This window comes from Gadus chalcogrammus, chromosome 14 (genome assembly GCF_026213295.1).
Source record: "Gadus chalcogrammus isolate NIFS_2021 chromosome 14, NIFS_Gcha_1.0, whole genome shotgun sequence".
Taxonomy (NCBI): Eukaryota; Metazoa; Chordata; class Actinopteri; order Gadiformes; family Gadidae; genus Gadus; species Gadus chalcogrammus.
The window spans coordinates 2,155,660-2,176,831 of record NC_079425.1 but is presented as its reverse complement, the minus strand read 5'-3'; the positions used below and the strand labels follow the sequence as shown (position 1 = coordinate 2,176,831).

The following is a 21,172-nucleotide window of genomic DNA, read 5'->3' as shown; positions in this document are numbered from 1 at the left end:
CTCTTGCTCTTTCCTCTCCCTCCTCTACATCTCTCTCTCTCTCTCTCTTATCTCTCTCTTCTCTCTCTCTCTCTCTCTCTCTCTCTCTATCTCCTCTCTCTCTCTCTATCTGCATCTCTCTCTCTCTCTCTCTCTCATCTCTCTCTCTCTCTCTGAATTCTCTCTCGCTCTATCTCTCTGCATATCTCTCTATCTCTTCTCTTACCATCTCTCTCTCTCTCTCTCTCTTAATCTCTATATCTCTCTCTCTACCCTCTCTCTCTCTCTTCTACATCTCTCTCTCTCTCTCTGCCCCTCTCTCCCTCATCCTGTATTTCTTTTCCTCCCTCTCGGGGTCTTTCTGGTTTTAGCTGGCTATCTCCCCAGTGTTCTTGTTTTAACCTGCTGGTCCCATCAGTGTGATGGAGGGTTGGGTATTACCTCTTGCTGGCCGGAGAACGCCACGGACATCACAAGACGTCTCTTGATGAACACAACAAAAGAGATAGAGAGAGATAGCGGCATAAAAGATGGATGAACAGAGTGGAAAGGAGTTAAAGAGACGGAGAAATTGAGAATGTGAAGAGACAGGAAAAGGACCAGAGAATAGAGAGTCAAAGCGAGGGTGAAGCATGACGTAGAAGGTAGAAGAGATGACGAAGACCAGGCTGACGGAGAGGAGACGGGTGAGCGTAAACATTTAGATTTAGAGTCTGAGTGCCTTTGTGCTTTCATGTGGACAATGGAAAACCATATTAAGACACCATTAAAGCCATCCACTCTCCTCTCCTCACCCCTCGTCCCGGCTCTCGTCTCCTTCCCTCCTTTTATTGTCCGTGGGCCTCTCCATCTCCTCTGTTTATCACCGTCTCCCTGAGAGGAGGCCCTGCGTCCGGGCCCTAGCCCCGTCTCTTCCAGGGCTGTGATAGAACCCGACCCGGCTCTATTTACCTCTAATCTGTGTTACACACACTCTGTAACACAAAGTACCGCAAACTCTTCAACACTCAAACATTTATATTTTCTCTCTCTCTCTCTCTCTCTCTCTCTCTCTCTCTCTCTCTCTCTCTCTCTCTCTCTCTCTCTCTCTCTCTCTCTGGGAATATGCGAATGGTATCATTGTGGCAGTATCAAATCCCACTGTGAGCTGTTCCGGCTATGTCTCCAGGCTGAGGATGCTCTGGCTAAATTGTATATATGTTCACTGATTCACTTTTTTTCTGTTGTATTGGCCTTGGCCTGTCCTATATGTGTATTTTATGGACCCGAGTCCGATAAAGCTTAGAATAAATAGAAAACAGATAAAAGCTGTAAAACTGGGAAGGGATTTTGGATACCACAGCCCTAAGAGCAAGATGCCTTTCCTTCATCTGCTCATTGACATCAGGCAGGTCGCCGGATAAATACGATGTGTAACATGACAACAACATAAACACTAATAACTGAATGTTGACATAATTCGAAATTCCCTGATGAGGGAATAAACCGAGGAAACAACGTTGAAGCTTGTGTCTCATTTCACACGTTGGGTTCCTCACCTGGAGGCCGCGTTGGGTTCCTCACCTGGAGGCAGCGTTGGGTTCCTCACCTGGAGGCAGCGTTGGGTTCCTCACCTGGAGGCCGCGTTGGGTTCCTCACCTGGAGGCAGTGTTGGGTTCCTCACCTGGAGGCAGCGTTGGGTTCCTCACCTGGAGGCAGCGTTGGGTTCCTCACCTGGAGGCAGCGTTGGGTTCCTCACCTGGAGGCCGCGTTGGGTTCCTCACCTGGAGGCAGCGTTGGGTTCCTCACCTGGAGGCCGCACGCTCAGCGAGCGCACAGAGCACCAGTGTCTGCGCTCAGCGGCCCCTGCCTCCGCCCGTCGCTGTGAAAGACGAGAGCAGCTTTGGTCCAAATGCCTTCAGATCACTAAAAGCTTCCACTCTGGGTATCCCTGCCCGCTTAGCAGGGCTTACCCGGTAACACTGCCATGCTGGAGGGTGTCACGCTAGAAGTGTGGTCAGGACTCAGGGAGAGAGCGACCTTTAAAGGAAACACTAAAAGGAGAGGTATGAAGAAAAAGTTAATTAAGGAGAATAAACTGTGGTTACTTTTGTTTGTGTTCTGGACGTGGTATTGCCTGACGAGTCTTAATCAGGATTTGGTTAAGCTCCCCAGGAGAAATGAGATTGGCTGCGACGTCACATCTTCATCATCCTACTTTGACGTACCTTTTCACTAAAAGCCTCCTGTCCAGCAGAGGTGAAAGAGCTCACACACTTGAGAGTTTAAGTGGGGACTTCCATGCCAGAAGGAACATTAAGTTAAATCCACTTAAATGGTATGTTATCTGCTAGGAAAGGCGAGGCGTAGATGCTGCGAGGGGTTACAGAGTTACTGATATGTCTGAAGGGAGAATAATGAACACTGTTCTTCTGCTGATTGATAGTCTATCTTGGTCTACGTTCTTTAATTCAGCACAAACCACTTTTTGTGTTCTTCGTGCAACAAAATTATGTCTTCCTTCTGAAATCTCTAACCTTGACCAAAAAACTAGCTGAGAACGGTGGCGCCGACATGAAGAACCGGGACTCTCTGCAGGACTGGCGGGTGCTTTGGTTCTGAGTGTTTACCCGTTGGCATGCACTGTAAACAGAAGTACAGCCCCGTGGTGTTTAACGACGTCCTTTCCCCTGGACGCGGTGGACGCGCTCCAAACGAGAGCCCTTATCACACCAGAGTCCCGTCCCCCCCTCCTGCCCCCGCCTCCTTCAGGGACTCAGATGTCCGCCTGCCTGGAAGCAGACACAGAGGTTGGGATGTAATAGACGACTGTGAAAAAAAAGAAAGAAGAGGGTATAAAAGGAGAAGGTAAGAGAGGGAAGAGAAGCGTTTGTAAAAGCCAACAAAGGGGAGCTGGCGGGCGTTTCAAAGGGCCGCGTGGCGGCCGCGAGGATGAAGCACTTCAGGATTCATTTACATCAGACCTGACAACCAGCTCACATCTCCACACGCGCCCCGGCACACAGACTCCTAAACAGGCTTTCCTCCAGACACTTCCTTCAGCACCGGCTGCGGCTCTATCTCTCCCAGCTGCTTACCCTTAAACATCCGCTTTCCCTCTCCAGTAAGGAGCGGCCTCCATCCAGCTATATGAGTTTGCGTCTAAGTGTCCGTGTGTCCGTCTTAGTGTCTGTGTGTCCGTCTAAGCGTCCGTGTGTCCATCCTTCTCGGGGGCGGACCCCCGGTCTGAGCCGTGCTCGAGTCCCCTGAAGGCGTTCTGTTGGGACTCGATCCTCCGACCCGCCTGCTGCTGTTCCCTAAACAGCTGGACGGGACGGTGCGCCATGTGGCTCAGGAGGTAGAGCGGGTCGGATGGTAACCGGAAGGTTGCTAGTTCGATCCCCGGCTCCTCCTAGCCGAGTGCCGGGGTGTCCCTGAGCAAGACGGCTCACCCTGACTGCTCCTGACCAGCTGGCTGTCGCCCTGCGTGGCTGACTCCGCCGTCGGTGTGTGAACCTGTGCATGAATGGGTGAATGTTGGGCTGTATTGTAAAGCGCTTTGAGTCGCCCCTGGTTTAAGCGTGACATAAACGCAGTCACTTTCCCGTTTAGCAGCTTGGTGCCCGGGGATGAGGGCTTCGTGTCAGGCCTTGGAGGAGAGGGAGAGGAAGGACGCAGGGACAGGGGAACGTATGACAGCGGCTGCGTTAAGAGGATAGAACATGAAGACGATTAAGACGGAGAGAGAGGACAGAGGGAGGAGGAGGTGAAAAGAGAGACGGAGAGCTGAAACAATGATGTGAGAAGAAGTGTGGAGCGTGATTTGCACGGTCAAGCCTCCCGGTACGCGCCGGAGTGTTTTGTTTATCGTCGTGGTTACCATGTGCTGCCGGAGATTCGGAGGGAAGGAGGAGACGGGGGAAGGGAGGACATTGAAGTTATTTGGGGGGATGGAGAGAGGCAGAGAGAGTCCCTTTCTGCCTGGTTTTGATGTGAACTGACAGCCGTTGCTTTGACAGTGCTGCCTGCCATGCAGGTTTTAATATTCATGCAACGGATTAGGAAGCGGCCCAAGAAGTGGCGAGGAGTTTTCCCTTTTTTCGGTGGTCAAACAGAAAGCTAATTTCCAGCGGCGGCGTTGTAGCCCCAGGCGCTCTCCTTCCTCCACCGGTGAAATGAGCTGGAAGATTAGGCCTATGTATAATTCACGCTCACATACACACGTACATGCACACATACACACCGGTACATGGGTATGGATGATGCACACACACACACACACACACACACACACACACACACACACACACACACACACACACACACACACACACACACACACACACACACACACACACACACACACACACAGTGGATGAATGCACGTATGAATTCACATTTTTATCCTGCTCCGTATCCATCGGCTCTTCCTGTGATTCTGAACCCGATTCTCGCACTGATTTCAAATTTGGAGGATCTATCTTTTCTTGATAAATATTTTTCCAATTTCTAATCACCAGCGTCCTCAGAGCCTTATTTTATCCACCTCAACCTTAAACGTTCAGCTTGAGACTAACAATAAATGACTGTAAATTAACTAATTAATAACTAATTCCAACCAATGCAATGGATCCGCCCACCCTTAACGAGCGGCTCTTGTGATTGGTCCCCAGGTCCATGACAGACAGGCCAGCCTCTTCCTGGACGGTCTGGAGGAGGACGGGACGCCCTTCGACACGCGACCTTTGACCTCCGCGCTCCGGGACGTCCGAGAGGACAGCACCATGAGGGTGGGGCTCAGCTCCAACGGTACGTGGGGTTCAGTGTCCGAGCCAGCGTCCGTTTATATGGAAAAGAACTTTGAACCGTTCGTTAACGTCTGCTCATCCATCAATGAACCCAGAGAGACGAGGCAACCTGCTTCATTCACATTTACCTTTATTTACTTTTACATTTACATTTATATTTACATTTAGGGCATTTAGCAGACGCTTTTATCCAAAACGAGTTACTATCAGTGCATTTGTCAGAAGAAGAGAAACAACAATATACTGCTGTCAGGACAGTAAGGAGGTTCATCGAACCAAGTGCAGAGCACTAACAATCTCCAGGTTAACCCGTTCCCCGTAGACAACAAAGGATGCTATCCTTTATTTAGTGTCGCGCGGAGCAGAGGGAGAGTTTATAGTACGAACACACATCCATAAGCAACGCCAGCGGAGGATGTCTGTTGCTTTGTGTCGAACGACACCGCCGGCACCTGATTCGCTCTGTGTTTTATTGCGCTGATAGATTTTAGACTTCACACGGCTTTTATCACTATTCGAGGACTGAATAAGATTCCAATGACTCCCACTTTACTCTTCCTCCCAGCTTTCATCCCTCCCGACCACACGTCTGTGATTGATTGGTCGTGCCTGGGTGCCATCGCGCAGTCAATAGGAGAGAAATTGAGAGAAAAATGATATCCGTTCATCTACAGGGTGATAAACGAGTGTTTTTGTTGTCGTTTATCAGACATTGATCTTAGTTCACTGCAGGTAGCATCTGATCAGCTGGAGATCGCATTAGAAGTGGTGATCAATTTAAGTGATTGGCTGGGAGCAGAGTGTGTGTGTGTGTGTGTAAGGTGGGATTTTAACCAAGAAGGATGTGCCTGGAATTTTGATAAGCACATTGATTTATCGATCACAGTGCTGGCTCTCTGTCTGAAGAGAAACCATCCTTTCCATAGTTTTCTTCGGGGGAGGGGGTGTGGATGCTTTTCTAGACAATCAGAGACACATTGAGGATTTATGCCCCTTTGCAACAACCACAACCATTCAAAACCTACACTAATAAGCAATCAAGACTAATGGGTGCAAAATTGCAATCCAGCCAATTAGTTTGCATTGTCTTCTTCTGTCAGGTTACACGTGTGTGTGTGTGTGTGTGTGTGTGTGTGTGTGTGTGTGTGTGTGTGTGTGTGTGTGTGTGTGTGTGTGTGTGTGTGTGTGTGTGTGTGTGTGTGTGTGTGTGTGTGTGTGTGTCAGACTTCAGTGTGAGACGGAGAGCCAGAGCAGCACTTTAAGCTGATGAATAAGGTGTTAATAAGTAATGAAACTCCAGCAGTCCTACAACAGTGTGAAGAGTTAAGGTTAGCAGCCGGCACAGGGGGACAGGACGGGGGAGACGGGGGAGACGGGCCCGCAGAGGGGGAGAGAGAGAGAGAATTACGGCTTATATCTTGCATCATCCCGGTAACAATGGCCACAGTGCTTTTCACAGGAAGATATAATCCCATTTCCACACGCCGAAGAAATCCTGAGCCAAAGCCTTGGGCTGCATACGCTTACACATCACACAGACACACATGCGCACACACACACACACACACACACAGGCGCACACACGTACACACACACACACGTACGCAAGCACACGTACACACACACACATACACACACACACACACACACACACACACACATACACACACACACACACACATAAACACACATAAACACACTTGCGCACACAGACAGAAACAGACAGACACCCACAAACACATGTTCACTTTTTCCCTCACAGTATCTTTGACTCTACATTTCCTCCTTCTCTTCCGCTCTTCTGTCTTGCACCAAACTATTTAAAGATTTTGTTTCCATGTAATCTCAAATGCAAATACACAAGCACGCACACACCACGGTTCAAGTGAGGCTGTGAGGAACACACACAGCTTCACATGGCAGAGGTTCAGTTGTTCCTCATAAACGTTTTCCGTCTTCACACAGGTGTTCAAAAGACAGACCAAAGTAAGCTGGACACAGAGAGAGTCTTCTGTAGCCAAAGTCCTCCTCTTGAGTCCAATGTGTTGAGTGTGTTAGTGGGTTGTTTGTGTGTTCGGTGTGTGTGAGTGAGACGTCTTCTTCCGTGAGTGCTTTAATCTTTTTCATTGTCTGCTACTTTGCAAATCCCAAATCCTGCAGATCTGCTCCTAGTCACACACATTGTTCTCTGCTTCCCTCTGTTTTCTGCTTCTTTCTCACTGCACTAGTAGAAGTGTAATGTAACGTTATGTTCCTCCTCATAATGATGCATGAAACATGGGGAAATGCTTTCAAAAGATTCAGTTTCAAGAAAAAAAAACGGCAAGCTGCCAGAAAGTCGCTCCACTGCTAAGATAACAATCATGGTGGAAAGTTTGAGAGGTACTCGCTAATCAAAGCCAAATCAGTAGCTCAACTCAGCTAATGAGTTGATCCTTCTTTAACTCTTGTATTTATCCAAACGACTCAGTATTCAGAATCATATTTAACATACTGTATATTGTTACTAGAAGTCTGCTCATCCTTTTTCAAACACTATTAGGCTCGCTTACCAAGCAGGCTTAAGCCCGTATCAAGCTAACACACATGGCTTAATGGTGAACATTGGTCTGATTACTAAACATAATCTGACTTAATTGTTTCTTTTTACCTGACTAAAGATGTGCGGCTCTCGGTAGCTTTCCCTCTCCATTAGGATTCAGCAGGTAATCTCTACTCTGTGTCGCGCTGACTCCCGGCTCAGCCTCCTCTAACAACCCGTTGACATCCAGCCTCTCCCTCACACGGCCTGTTCTGCTGCTCCCTCTCTCCAGGGACCAATCAGTTCATCGGACGGATGCAGGACTTTAGATTTTATCCCACAGCATTGACCAACAGGTGAGTGGGGAGGGGGGGGCGACGGTGGCGGGAGAAACAGGGGGAGAGGGATCATTGATAACGGTACCAAAGAGATGGATGGGTGGACGTGGGGGGATTAACGGAGGGCTGGAGGGGGGGACGGAGGAATGGGCCACGGTGTCGTCTACGGGGATGATGTGAAGAGGGGCCGGAAATGAGACAACCAAGAGGGGGAGGGGAGGCGGGAGGGGAGCAGGTGACGGAGAACGCCAGCAGAGACGTTGTATAGATTCAAGCGGGGAGGGAGGTGTAGAAGGGGAGGAAGAAGGGATCAAGGAGAAAGGATGAACGGAGCTAATGCTAATCATTGCATCGTAGGATCCATACTGCTTCCCGAGGATTTTCTCTGGGAATCCAATACTTGGCAATTAGTGTTTTGCTAACTAGTGGCGCACTGCATGGTGTGTACTGCATACACCCAACAGATACTCTTCTTCTGTCCGCGAGACGCACACAAGACAGAAGGGAGATACAATCTGTATGTTATCTCTGCTGGCTTTCGTACAATAGCCTGAATTCCTGAGTGTTCAGTAATTGGTCCCTCTGGAAATCACTTGAAAGTAAAATGCTTGACGGTGAAGCCACAACAGTCATTTTTTGTACATTATTTTGAGGCAACAATGCATCGTTTAACTTTACGTACAGATGAGTTATTATTTGCATTGCCTAGTTAAATAATGGAACGCTGTTGAAGATAAGGGGCGGCGCTTGGCTCAGGAGGTAGGGCAGGTTGGCTGGTAACCGGATGGTTGCTGGTTCGATCCCCAGCTCCTCCTAGCCAAGTGTCGAGGTGTCCCTGAGCGAGACGCCTCACCCTGACTGCTCCTGTCCAGCCGGCTGTCGCCCTGCGTGGCTGACTCCGCCGTCGGTGTGCGAATGTGTGCATGAATGGGTGAATGTTAGGAAATATTGTGAAGCGCTTAAAGTGGCCACTGGTTAGAAAAGCGCTGAATAAATGCAGTCCATTTCCATACCATGGTTATCTTAACAGAGACCACAGAGTGGTTAATGGGAGCCCACTCCATTGGGCCCTGCCCGTTGTTCTGTTGTGGTGTCTGTCTGACCGTTGTGGTGTGTCCCCCCCCTCCAGGGAGGTCGTGGAGCTGTACACGGGGGTCCTGCCCCCCCTCCACACCCAGCCCGAGTGCCGCTGCCCGCCCAGCCACCCCCGGCTCCACCCCCTCATCGAGCGGTATGCCGTCTGACCCCTCACCCCAACATTATTAATAGTCTTGTTGGAATCGGTGACAGTCTCTTCAGGGCCTCCCCGGCCTCATGTGTGGTACCCCTTAAACCACGCACCTCCGTTAGGGACGTCTTTATGCACGTCAAAGGTTTGAGGAGCGCCTTTCCATAGATAGATGGATGGATGGATACTTTATTCATCCCCTTGGGGAAATCCAGGTATCCAGTAGCTCCCAAAGTCAGTCAACAGACGGAACGATACACAAACAGTGAAAAACAAGCAAATAAGTCAATAAAAGGTGAGCGATATTGCACATAATTGAAATTGCATGTAATTAAAAAAGAGCCAGGGGTAGATAAACAAATAAATAAATGTTACGCAATAGCCCATGATCCAGTGTGTGTGTGGGGGGCGTCGCCTAACGAAGGAAGGCGACGCCCCCTGTCACGCGCTGGTCCCAGACCCGTGATGATTGATGACCCGCGTGTGACGTTCCTTCGCTCCCGTCTGACCTTTGGCCTCTCTGTCCCCGGGGGTCTCAGCTACTGCATCCCCAACGCGGTGGGGGACACCACGGCGGACCGGGCGCTGAGGCTGAACCCCAACGCCCACCCTCTGAGCTACGTCAACGACCAGGACATGGGCACCGCCTGGCTCTCCCACCCCCGGACCCCCCGGGGGGACGGGGGGGACGGGCTGACCCTCACCGTGGACCTAGCCAACGGGCAGTACCAGGTGACACGGGGACGACAACACGCACGCACAGATTCATCTTTTAGAAACAAAACAAAAAGTTGATATAGTGTGTGTGTGTGTGTGTGTGTCGTGTGTGTTTCATTTTGAACGGGAGTAAAACGGGAGTTTTCCTCTGACGTGTGTCTCACTCCCCTCGGACGGTGTCTCACTCCCTTTGGACGGTGTCTCACTCCCCCCGGACGGTGTCTCACTCCCCTCGATAGTGTCTCACTCCCCCCGGACGGTGTCTCACTCCCCTCGATAGTGTCTCACTCCCCTCGATGGTGTCTCACTCCCCCCGGACGGTGTCTCACTCCCCCCGGACGGTGTCTCACTCCCCCCGGACGGTGTCTCACTCCCCTCGATAGTGTATCACTCCCCTCGATGGTGTCTCACTCCCCCCGGACGGTGTCTCACTCCCCCCGGACGGTGTCTCACTCCCCCCGGACGGTGTCTCACTCCCCTCGGACGGTGTCTCACTCCCCCGGACGGTGTCTCACTCCCCCCGGACGGTGTCTCACTCCCCCCGGACGGTGTCTCACTCCCCCCCGGACGGTGTCTCACTCCCCTCGGACGGTGTCTCACTCCCCCATGACTGTGTCTCACTCCCCTTGGACGGTGTCTCACTCCCCCCCGGACGGTGTCTCACTCCCCCCGGACGGTGTCTCACTCCCCTCGGACGGTGTCTCACTCCCCTCCATGGTGTCTCACTCCCCTCCATGGTGTCTCACTCCCCTCCATGGTGTCTCACACCCTGTGCCCCCCAGGTGTTCTACGTCGTGGTTCAGTTCGGGGGGGTGATGCCCGACCGGGTCGTGATCCAGAGACGGAGCGGTGGACCCCCGGAGCCCCAGGATCACCACGGCCCCGGCGAGCCGCCCTGGACAGACTGGCAGTACCTGGCCCGGGACTGCGGGGTGTTCAGCATGGAGCCCCACGGGCCGCTGCCAACACCACACTCTGTCAACTGCCTACCACTGCCGGGGTGAGTGCTGCCGGGGGTCAGTGGTGTGGGGCCAGCGGAGTGTACTGGTCTACTGCCGGGGGTTAGTGGTGTGGGACCAGGGGAGTGTACTGGTCTAATGCCGGGGGTTAGTGGTGTGGGACCAGGGGAGTGTACTGGTCTACTGGCGGGGGTTAGTGGTGTGTGTGCCCGCCTCGGTCTGGACCAGTGGAGAGTGTGGGTGTACTGGCGGATCATGGGGTTTGCAGGGTGGCTTTAGCTGGCGGTTTGGTGAAACAGCCCTTCTGCGGCTCCTCCCGGCACGCCTTCCTCTCTGATGGGAGCCTTCAGAGAACGCTGCTGTTCACTGTAATCTGCACACATACAGACTCAGACATACCAGTGCACACACACGCAGACAGACCATGAAGGCCTTCATCACGGGCCCAGTGTCTCTCCCCTCTCTGGTATTATTGATCAAACAAAAACCTGATATCAATAAAGCATGAAACTCCATCGTAATGCATGTTCATGCCAACATAACTACTCTCTCTCTCGCTCACTCTCTCTCTCTCGCTCTCGCTCTCTCTCGCTCTCTCGCTCTCTCTCTTCTCTCTCTCTCTCTCTCTCTCTCTCTCGCTCTCTCGCTCTCTCTCTCTCTCTCTCTCTCACTCTCTCTCTCTCTCACACACTCACACAACCACACCGCTCTGCTAAACCACCCACGCTGCTTCCTCAGAACAGGCATAAGTAGCTGGCTCTGCATTGGCACCGGATAAAGACCTGAAGTTGGATCATAGCCTACCACAGACACACACACAAACACACACACACAAGCACGCACGCACGCGCAAGCACGCACGCACACACACACACATACACACATACACACGCACACGCACAGACGGACATAGATACAGACACAGACAGACACGCACACACTCAAAAACACACACACACTCGCACAGACAGACATTGACCCCCACACACACACACACAAACACACACACACACTCATAGAAACAGGTGTGAGTAGATCACAGGCTTTATAGTTATTGTTGTTTTCTATTACTTGGTTTACCGAGGGATTCCCCTAAGAACCCCTCTTGGCACCACTGATTGGTGAGTTGGCATTGGAGCAATTGGAACTGGCATAAAGAGATACAGTATCACACCAGATCTAATTAGGTGTTTGAGAAAGTTGTGTTCATTTAATGTGCGTCTGCACAAATGTCAGACAAGATCAAAAAAACTCAAAACACGTTTGCCGGTGGTTTTACTGTGAATGCGTAATATAAATCAAAATATCCTCCCATCATGCACCTGTTCCTTGTGTGCGTGTGTTCTTTACAGCGACGCCCCTCTCTCCGGTGGAAACATCACGTTCGCCCTGTTGACACCGGAGCCGAACCCAAGACCAGGCTACAACGACTTCTACAACACCCCTGCGCTTCAGAGGATGGTACAGGCCACTCAAGTCAGGCTCCTCCTCAGTGGACAGTACCACTCTGAGACCGCGGGGGTGGATCAGGGACACAGATACTACGCCATCAATGAGATCACAATCAGCGGCAGGTAATGTTATTCTGAATCATTTAACTCCATTCATGTAAACCAACATACCCAGAAGTAAATTAACACTTTATTGTATTTCAACATTATTTAAATGCTCAAATAATGAGACGCATTGGCCATGCATTGTTTTCTATTATCAATTCATCAACATTCAAAAACATTCAAAAGTTATTAGTTAAATCGATGATGGCTATCTTACAAACTCAGGGGCTGCTGAAGAGGTGGGTATAAATGATCTATAGGTGATGCATAGCATGGTGCGTTTAGCTGCAGATTGTACGGAACAATTGTGAATGTACACATCGCTTCATTACCATGACAACTGACCGCATCCATGTGACTGATTATTATGGGATTGTGTGGAATACCATCATTTTTGGCTCATTCTTTTCTCTATTCTCTCTCTTTCTGTCCAGGCAGATTTAATGGTTGTTTGAGTGCATGGGGAAAAAATATTAGCTCTAATATAATCTCTGCAGTGGACTGTGCCTCCTTCTCTCTCTGTTCTTTACTTACTGTATCTGTAGAGTTCACTACTTCACCTCATCACTTAATCGTGTCTCTATTCTAAAGAGTGTGTGGACAGCCATGTTGACAAGAGAGAGAGAGAGTGTGTGTGTGTGTGTGTGTGTGTGTGTGTGTGTGTGTGTGTGTGTGTGTGTGTGTGTGTGTGTGTGTGTGTGTGTGTGTGTGTGTGTGGAAAAAAATACTTTTGGGGGGGGAAATGTGACACTGTGCTTGTCAGACAACATAATGATCATATAAAACATAAATTTCAATCTGAGGAATCCCCTTTGTATGTACTTTGCCATCCAGAAGGCAGTGTGGGTAGTTTAGTTCTGAAGCCTTTTGAATGTGTTGTTTTGTGTTGATCCTGATGACCTTTCCCGTCCAGGTGTGAGTGCCACGGCCACGCGGACCAGTGTGACACCGGAGTGACCCCGTATCGCTGCGCCTGTCTGCCAGAGAGCCACACAGAGGGCAGCAACGTGAGTCTCACATTATAGCGTTATAGTATTATCATTACCATGAGTCGAATGGTAACCATTCAACCATCTACAACGCTGACAACAGCAAATACACACAATCACTATTGGACCATCTTCAAAGAAGCTGTATTCTTAATATTATTAATTAACTTTTCTGAATAACTCAGAGACAAAATGCAGCGTGTAACTTCAGATATCAGACTAGGTTAGTGGGGGATTTATTAATTGTTACACAGAGATACAGAGATCTTAATAAGCACATCTCCACAGAGTCTCAAATTCTAGATTCAATGCAAGAGCGAAAAATAGCTAAGTGCAAGCTAGATAAGTCAGTTTAATAGCGTTGGATTTCAGTGTTTATCATAGGACAACCATGTGACACCATGCCCCTCCTACTTTAGGTTGTTAATTGATGTTGAATCCACACACAAACTCTCACTTTCACACTCTCACGAGCACTCTCATACAGGCAGAAATGTTGGTAACACGCACAGATTAGGTACACAAACACACGCCCACATACATACACACACACAAACACACACACACACACACACACATTGATATACACACTCACACACTGATTCACACACACACCCTCACACACCAATCACAAAGAGTAGACGCGCTGAAAATACAACATATATGCACAAGCACAGCAGCACACTAATACACACAGTGATTCTCTAAACGCACATGCATGCAGACGCACACACACACACACACACACGCACACGCACACAGATAACTGCACATGAATAGGGATTCCCCAGGGCACAGCCTCCTCATGGTCTTAATTAAGCAGTCTCATTAATGACATGAAGAGGCCTACTCTAATGAACACACACACACACACACACACACACACACACACACACACACACACACACACACACACACACACACACACACACACACACACACACACACACACACACACACACTCACACTCAAATCCAATAAATACTGCCATTTTTGTCCCCTAGCAAGTATGATTTTTTTTCTTTCTATCTCCCTCTTCCCATTCTGTTTCAAATATAATAGTGCTTTATTCCACATTTATCTAGAAATTAAGTGCCATGGACAGCCTGGCTCAGGGGCAGGTCCACCAGCTTGGCTCAGTGAAGATAACCAACCGTCCTCCAACGCTGCGATTCAACCTGTGACCTTTGGGTTCATTGGCTCCCATGGGCGCCCACAGAGACACACAGAGACACACAGGAGTCTCTGTGAACTCACAAACCACGCACACTTGACTTGATAATGAAAGTCCACACAAAGTGTAGCGGGCTCCAAACCTCTGTGTGGGCGTTGTTCGTGAATATGGCGTTGGCAGCGCTGTTCCTAAGAACAACACCTGGAGTTAATGAGGGCGGCGGCAGTGGGAGAGAGGCTCGTCGAGGACGTGGTTAACGGGTGTTATCAGAGCCGTCACAGCACATGGAGCACTACTCAGGATTCAAGACTCCAGGCCTGTAGTGCCGTGGAAAACCTATGTTTGTATCGCCAAAGCGCAAAGTAAAATAAGATGCACAATTCGATACAGAAAATAATTATCGCACAAAATTCAGGTATATGATAAATTCAGCGAGGATGCAATAGAATTCTCCCCCCTCATCACCCCACACCCCTCTTACGCACGTATTGTATGTTGTACATCCTTGTGCTTAAAAATAGTACTTAGCATTGTGTAGCGTCTTATCCTAGCTATCTTTGTTGTATACGGGGAATGGGTTAACCTAGTGGTTGTTAGTGTTTGGCACTTGGTTCTATGAACACCCTCACTGTACCGACAGAGATATATTGTTGGTTCTCTTTCTTCTCACAAATGCACTTATTGTGGTTTTGGATAAAAGCGTCTGCTAAATGCCCTGAATGTAAATGTAAACTCAAGTATAACCAGTGCCCTAGTGAGGCAGCGACACACACTGGCCTCTGTCCTTTAGCGGCTCGCTCTACACGGTCTAGATCTACGTGGTCTACATTGTGAACCATCTTCACCTGGCCCTTGTGAGTCCCCCCCTCACACCGTCTGTAGTAACACACAGCAGAGTCGGCCTGCGCCCACTGAGACGAGGGGGGGGGGGGTCTGTCAGCAGCTAAAAGTCAACTCTGTCTGACTGCTCAACCACACGACCGGGCTGGACACGCCTGCATTATTCACCACCACCACTGCCTCATGTATCATTTATACACGTGTGTGTGTGTGTGTGTGTGTGTGTGTGTGTGTGTGTGTGTGTGTGTGTGTGTGTGTGTGTGTGTGTGTGTGTGTGTGTGTGTGTGTGTGTGTGTGTGTGTGTGTGTGTGTGTGACTAGCAGCTGTTAGATGATGCTCCCTTTCTTTTGAAGACATAACCGGCATTGTGTCGCTCTATCGCACACACGCGCCCAGCAACACTCTTTCCGGCTCTTGTGTCACTCCTCTTCATCAGTCAGTCTTTCTCATCTGCAGTAAATTATGTAACTATTTGTCTTTATTTCGCACTCTCATCATTATCATATATACTCTCAATGACTTCCCTCTTAGACTGTTTCTTCTCCCCTCCAGTTTATACATTCATTCATCGCTCACTCTCTCTCTCTCTCTCTCTCTCTCTCTCTCTCTCTCTCTCTCTCTCTCTCTCTAGGGGGGCTGTTTAAATAATGTCTCAAATCGACTAGAACAATGCCATTCCCTCAGTGTGCATCTCTAATCAGCTCTTTCTCTTTCTGTTTGTCTTTCTCTTCATTTCCCCCCTCCCTCCCTTTTATTCCTCTCTGCTTTTTTTCCCTTCTTTATAGACTTTTTAGTTTGCTAGTCATTATATTCGTTCTTATTTGATTCCCTATTTTCTCGTCCGTGATGCCGGCACACTGTCTTACCAATCCCTGACTCTGTTGGCCGTATGAAATAGATCTCTTCTTTGGTATATTAACATCTGAGGCTGTCATATCTTCGTTTAAAAAGAGGGTACTTTATACTAGAATGTGAAGGTAGAATCCCTGCTCTGTTAAGCGTGTGTATGTACGCCTGTGTTCTCCGGTCTGAGGAGATTCCCTCTCACAAAATGTATTAATTCCTGTGCTAAAGGTTCCCCACTTCAAAGACCGGGCTACACACTCGCTTTCTGCTGCGTTCTCTGTGAGAAGAGACACGCTCTGAGCTCACGTCAACCCTCTCAACGCCATCCCTTTGAATGAATAATCTCAGCCCTTCCTCTGTCTCTGTAATATTTGAGCATAAAAGGCTTTGGGGAATATTGGCGATTAATATTGCATGCGTTCTGTTGACTGGGATAGGCCCCGCTGCGGTGACGGATGTTGTACTAATCTGCAGAATTTCCACAGTGACATTAAAATGACAGAAATGCTCAGACATGTGTCAGGATGATCAACCAAGGGCCAAGCAAGACGCACACTTAAAAAACGCCCCGTGCACGCAAACGTACGCACTTGCACTTTCTCCTTTCACTGTCTTCCTTTTCCCGGCTTTTTTCTTGCTGCTTGCAGTCTGTCAGTCTTGATCTCTTGCTCCCTCCCCCTGTCCCTCTCCTGTGCTTTCAAATTGATGGATTCAGTCATGTATCGTGTGTTACACACATGCACGCACACAAAAGTACACGTGCATGAACACACACACGCGCGCGCGCACGCGCGCGCACACACACACACACACACATTTGGGTGATTTCATTATTTCAGAAATCAATGTACTGGTCAAGTTTACTAGGCAAGTCAATTTCTGGTAAGATTTTCTAAAAACACAAATTGTATTATTTGGAATGTTTGTGTGTGTGTGTTTGTTTATTTTTGTTTAAATGTGTGTGTGTGTTTTTTGTGTTAACGTGTGTCTGTGTGTTTATTTTTGTGTACCTGTGTGTGTTTATTTGTGTGTGCGTGTGTGTGTTTACTTCTACATATGTCAGTGTGTGTGCGTGATGGATAGTAATGGCTAGTGACATTAAGTATGGTAGCTCTGCATCTGTGTGGCCGCAGCCTGCCACAGCAGCACATTTACACCCGGGCTGCAGGGTTAACCGTGTTTACTGCGGACACACGCTCACCCGCGCCCGGGGTCACGCCCTTTGCAGTGAGAGCGTGAAATTGGTCATGGCATTCGGGATGAGATGAGTTACCCCCATAGATTAACAAAAGCATGCGTGCGTGTGCGCACACACATACGCACACAGAGAGGTGAGTGGGTGCACAGACACACACATGCATATACACACACACACACACACACACACACACACACACACACACACACACACACACACACACACACACACACACACACACACACACACACACACACACACACACACACAGGATCGTGGACGTATCCATTAGGGGAAGCTTCGGACTCAGCAGGTTGTAGGAGTAAGAGTGCAAAGCTGGAGATGTTTTTCTGTTTTTGTTTTTTTGGTTTCTACAATTCCCAAACCGCCTCCACAATCTGATGTCCTGCGTCACTCTGAATCTCGTGGGACATTCAGAGAATATCAACAATAATATTAATGATCCTTATATCTATTTTCTTTATTCATCACATGCATGAATGTTTTACTTTACAATACGAACACCACCAGCAAACACCCGACAGGCTCCATACAACACATCTATCGGTTGACCTGGTGTTTGTTATGTGGTCAGTTGCTGATTATTTTAATACCGGAAATGATTAATATTGAACAATTTGCATTTATTTAAGTAAAACAGCATATTTGATGGTGTATTCTTAATAATTTGCCTTTAAGGTTAGCAGGAGATCTAGGGACCAATATTCACTTCAAGTAAAATAAAAATTTGAAGCGTAAACTGATAATTGATTATGGAAAAACATGAGAACTTATTATCAAAAGCAGTGAAGCCTCTTTTACGAGAGAGAGAGAGAGAGAGAGAGAGAGAGAGAGAGAGAGAGGGAGAGGGGGAGAGGGGGAGAGGGAGAGAGGGAGAGAGGGAGAGAGAGAGAGAGCGAGAGCGATCCCAGGCCTAATTAGCAGGCCGTCGAGAGACGATGTTAGCGCCATGCTCTGAAAGAGAAGAAAGGGGAAACACCTCTCTGTTTCATTTGCTATGGTAATATTTCCTGAATATTTCCTGCTCAAGGACGTGCTTTGGTTCCCAGAACCAGGAGGTAGCGAGGGACTGGTGTAATTCAAAGGGGGGTTGGTGGGGTGAGGGTACTGGTACTTTCAGTTTCATTTTCTGGTTGTTTCTTTGGAAGAATGTGATGTGGAGTGGAGCAGATAATACTCCTAAACTTTTGAGTTGAGCAAAGTAATATCCAAGAGGAGGAGTTGGGTCACACGAGAGGGACAGGGAGAGTAAGGAAAGGACTGAATAATTAAGAAATGCTGATTTCCTGTGGTTTTCCTGTGGTATCCTTGGTTTGTGCAAGAACAAGTTATAGTTATTGGCTCGCAGGTTTCCTCTGGACAACTCACATACACACACACAGACCGACAGAAAGAAAAAAAACTATAAAGGTATTAACAGTGAGTCTTGGTATTAAACCAAATTACATATTCTTCTTAAAACGTGTTCAATAAGTTGCTGAAAATGAAAATTGGCATTGCATCTCAACACCTTTACATTCATTAAAACCACAATGGCATATTCGCATAAATGATCTGCTACTAGTTCTATTACTGTCCTCATCATTCAAATGGCTCCCATCTCCGCGGCCACAATACGCTTATTATGGATTACATTCCCCTCTCCTCATTCACATCTCAGCTCCTCAAACCTCCGACCGCTTACACACCTGGGTGCCTCCCCCTCCCTCCCCCTCCCTCCCCCGCGTCTCTGCGCCCCCCTGGCTGAGCGACTCCTCTCGCCCGGCCCTCACCCGCTCTGCCTCCGTCTTATTGTTCCCATCCTTTCTCCCCCCGTTCCCTTTCTTCTCTTGTTCCCTTTCCTTTGTGTGATCCAATGTAAGAGGAGTCCCCTCTCTCTCCTTCCGTGGGTGTCTCTCTCCCCCTGTCTCTCTCTCCCTCTCTGTGTCTGTCTGTCTCCCTGCGCTGCTGCCTCTGTCCTCCATAATGGGCTCGCTGCCCCCCCCCCCCCCCCCCCACTCCAGGGAGGGACTCCTGGGTTTTTTTAATACATTTTTAATCCTGCCATTTGAAGCCCCCCTTGTCCACCGTAATTCGTACTGACTGCTGAACAGAATCAAAGGCCTCGGCTCTGTGTTTCTCGCCCTCTCCATGCTCGCTGCTACAGAAAAATGCATTTTTCATTTTTCACTGCTTTCCTATTTTCCAACCCCCCCCCCCCCCCCCCCCCCCCCCATCCCCCCCACACACACCTTGACGTGCTTGTTTTGACATGAAAGTGGCCCGCGTCAGAGGCTGGGCTGCTGCAAGTCGGTGCTCATTAGCAGCCTGATTTCCCTAAGCATTAGTGTGTGTGCGTGTGTGTGTGCGTGTGTGTGTGTGTGTGTGTGTGTGTGCGTGTGCGTGTGTGTGGTCACAACATTATTGAACATGCAGTCTTCTAGAGGGGCGGTAGATCAGGAAGTGGTGTAGGTCGTCCGCACCCTGGAAGGTTTTCAGCATTTCTGTGAATTAGTAAACGTGAGATATACGTCAAAATGCTTTGAGTGGTCAGAGAGGTGAGAGAGTTGCTGTGTGATCAGTTTGAATGTATCTTAGTAGTACTCTAGTGTGCTCATTGTCTGCTTCTCTCTCTCTCTGTCTCTGTCTCTGTCTCACACACACATTAGCACATACAGTTGTACATTATCACTGCATGCCGAGTTCCCAGATATAAAGTAAAACCAGACAGGAACGTGTTTATAGTCAAACTGATCATTGTTTTCCTGTTTCTCTCTCCGTACGTTTGTACTTCTCTCCCCCCAGTGCGAGCGCTGTACCCCTCTCTACAACGACAAGCCCTTCAGTCCTGGGGGCCAGTTCCAGCCAATGAGCTGCCGGCCCTGCCGGTGTAACGGCCACGCCCACTCCTGTCACTATGATGTCAGCACCGACGACCAACCGGGCGAGCACTACAGAGGAGGGGGCGGGGTCTGTGACGGCTGCATGCATAATACAACGGGTACGGCGTTACATGGGGAGAGGCCGTACTGCATGGGGCCGAACTGCTCCTGCCTAAAGAACGGAGTCCCCAGTTTAATTCAACTCTTTATATTTTAATACGTTTTAGAATATTACTCGGGCGGCAAGTGGCAGGGGGGTAGAGCGGGTTGGCTGGTAGCCGGAAGGTTGCTAGTTCGATCCCCCGGTTCGAACTAGAGGTGTCCCTGAGCAAGGCACCTCAACCTCACCGCTCCCGACGAGCTGGCGGTCGCCCTGCGTGGCTGACTCTGTCGCTGTGTGAATGGGTGAATGTTAGGCAGTATTGTGAAGCACTTTGAGTGGCCACTGGTTAGAAAATATGTGTAAATTATATATATCAATAGAAATATTTGCTTTATTAATCCATTTTTTCCACTGTTTTCTTGATTTAGTCATGCTAGCTAATCAACCATGAATATTCCCATGAATATTAGTTATGTAAATCTATCACAAATTGAGAATTTGTAACAAAGCTGTCTGTCTGTCTGTCTGTCTCTCTGTCATCCTTCTGTCTGCCTGTCTGTCTGTCTCTACCTGTCTGTCTGTCTGTCTGTCTGTCTGTCTGTCTGTCTGTCTGTCTGTCTGTCTGTCTGTCTGTCTGTCTGTCTGTCTGTCTCTACCTGTGTCTGTCTGTCCGCCTGTCCGTCCGTCCGTCCGTCCGTCCGTCCGTCCATCCGTCCGTCTCCCAGGTGTGCACTGTGAGCTGTGCAGACGTAACTTCTTCCGTGCGGAAGGAGCTGATCCTGGGTCGGTTGACGTGTGCCGGCCGTGTGACTGCGATATCGCGGGGACTCTTAACGTTAACGGTAGCATAGAGTGTAACCAGGTACGCACGCACACGCATGTACATGCATCATCCACGCGCATGCACGCACACACGCACCCGCACACGCACGCACTGTGTTTAAACACAGATAACACAATTTTAAACGAATCAAACCCACAAACAGTGTGTTGTCGATAGAGAGGCCGGATGACAAATTCAGAATCAATTCAGAGGTCAATTCCTAGGCGAGTAG

The 21,172-nt window shown here is 49.0% G+C and overlaps 1 protein-coding gene across 1 annotated transcript in view; it reads left to right on the top strand.

Annotated features, from left to right (window-relative positions):
• Window positions 1–2,596: 2,596 nt before the first annotated feature.
• Window positions 2,597–21,172, top strand: part of ush2a (Usher syndrome 2A (autosomal recessive, mild)) — a 42,146-nt gene continuing 23,570 nt past the window's right edge. The window contains exons 1-11 of the mRNA XM_056608001.1: window positions 2,597–2,768; window positions 3,231–3,316; window positions 4,632–4,767; window positions 7,580–7,643; window positions 8,755–8,856; window positions 9,393–9,585; window positions 10,353–10,570; window positions 11,882–12,103; window positions 12,999–13,092; window positions 19,938–20,133; window positions 20,843–20,979. Coding sequence (XP_056463976.1) covers window positions 2,597–2,768; window positions 3,231–3,316; window positions 4,632–4,767; window positions 7,580–7,643; window positions 8,755–8,856; window positions 9,393–9,585; window positions 10,353–10,570; window positions 11,882–12,103; window positions 12,999–13,092; window positions 19,938–20,133; window positions 20,843–20,979 — 1,620 coding nt within the window. The remainder of the gene's footprint in view (window positions 2,769–3,230; window positions 3,317–4,631; window positions 4,768–7,579; window positions 7,644–8,754; window positions 8,857–9,392; window positions 9,586–10,352; window positions 10,571–11,881; window positions 12,104–12,998; window positions 13,093–19,937; window positions 20,134–20,842; window positions 20,980–21,172) is intronic.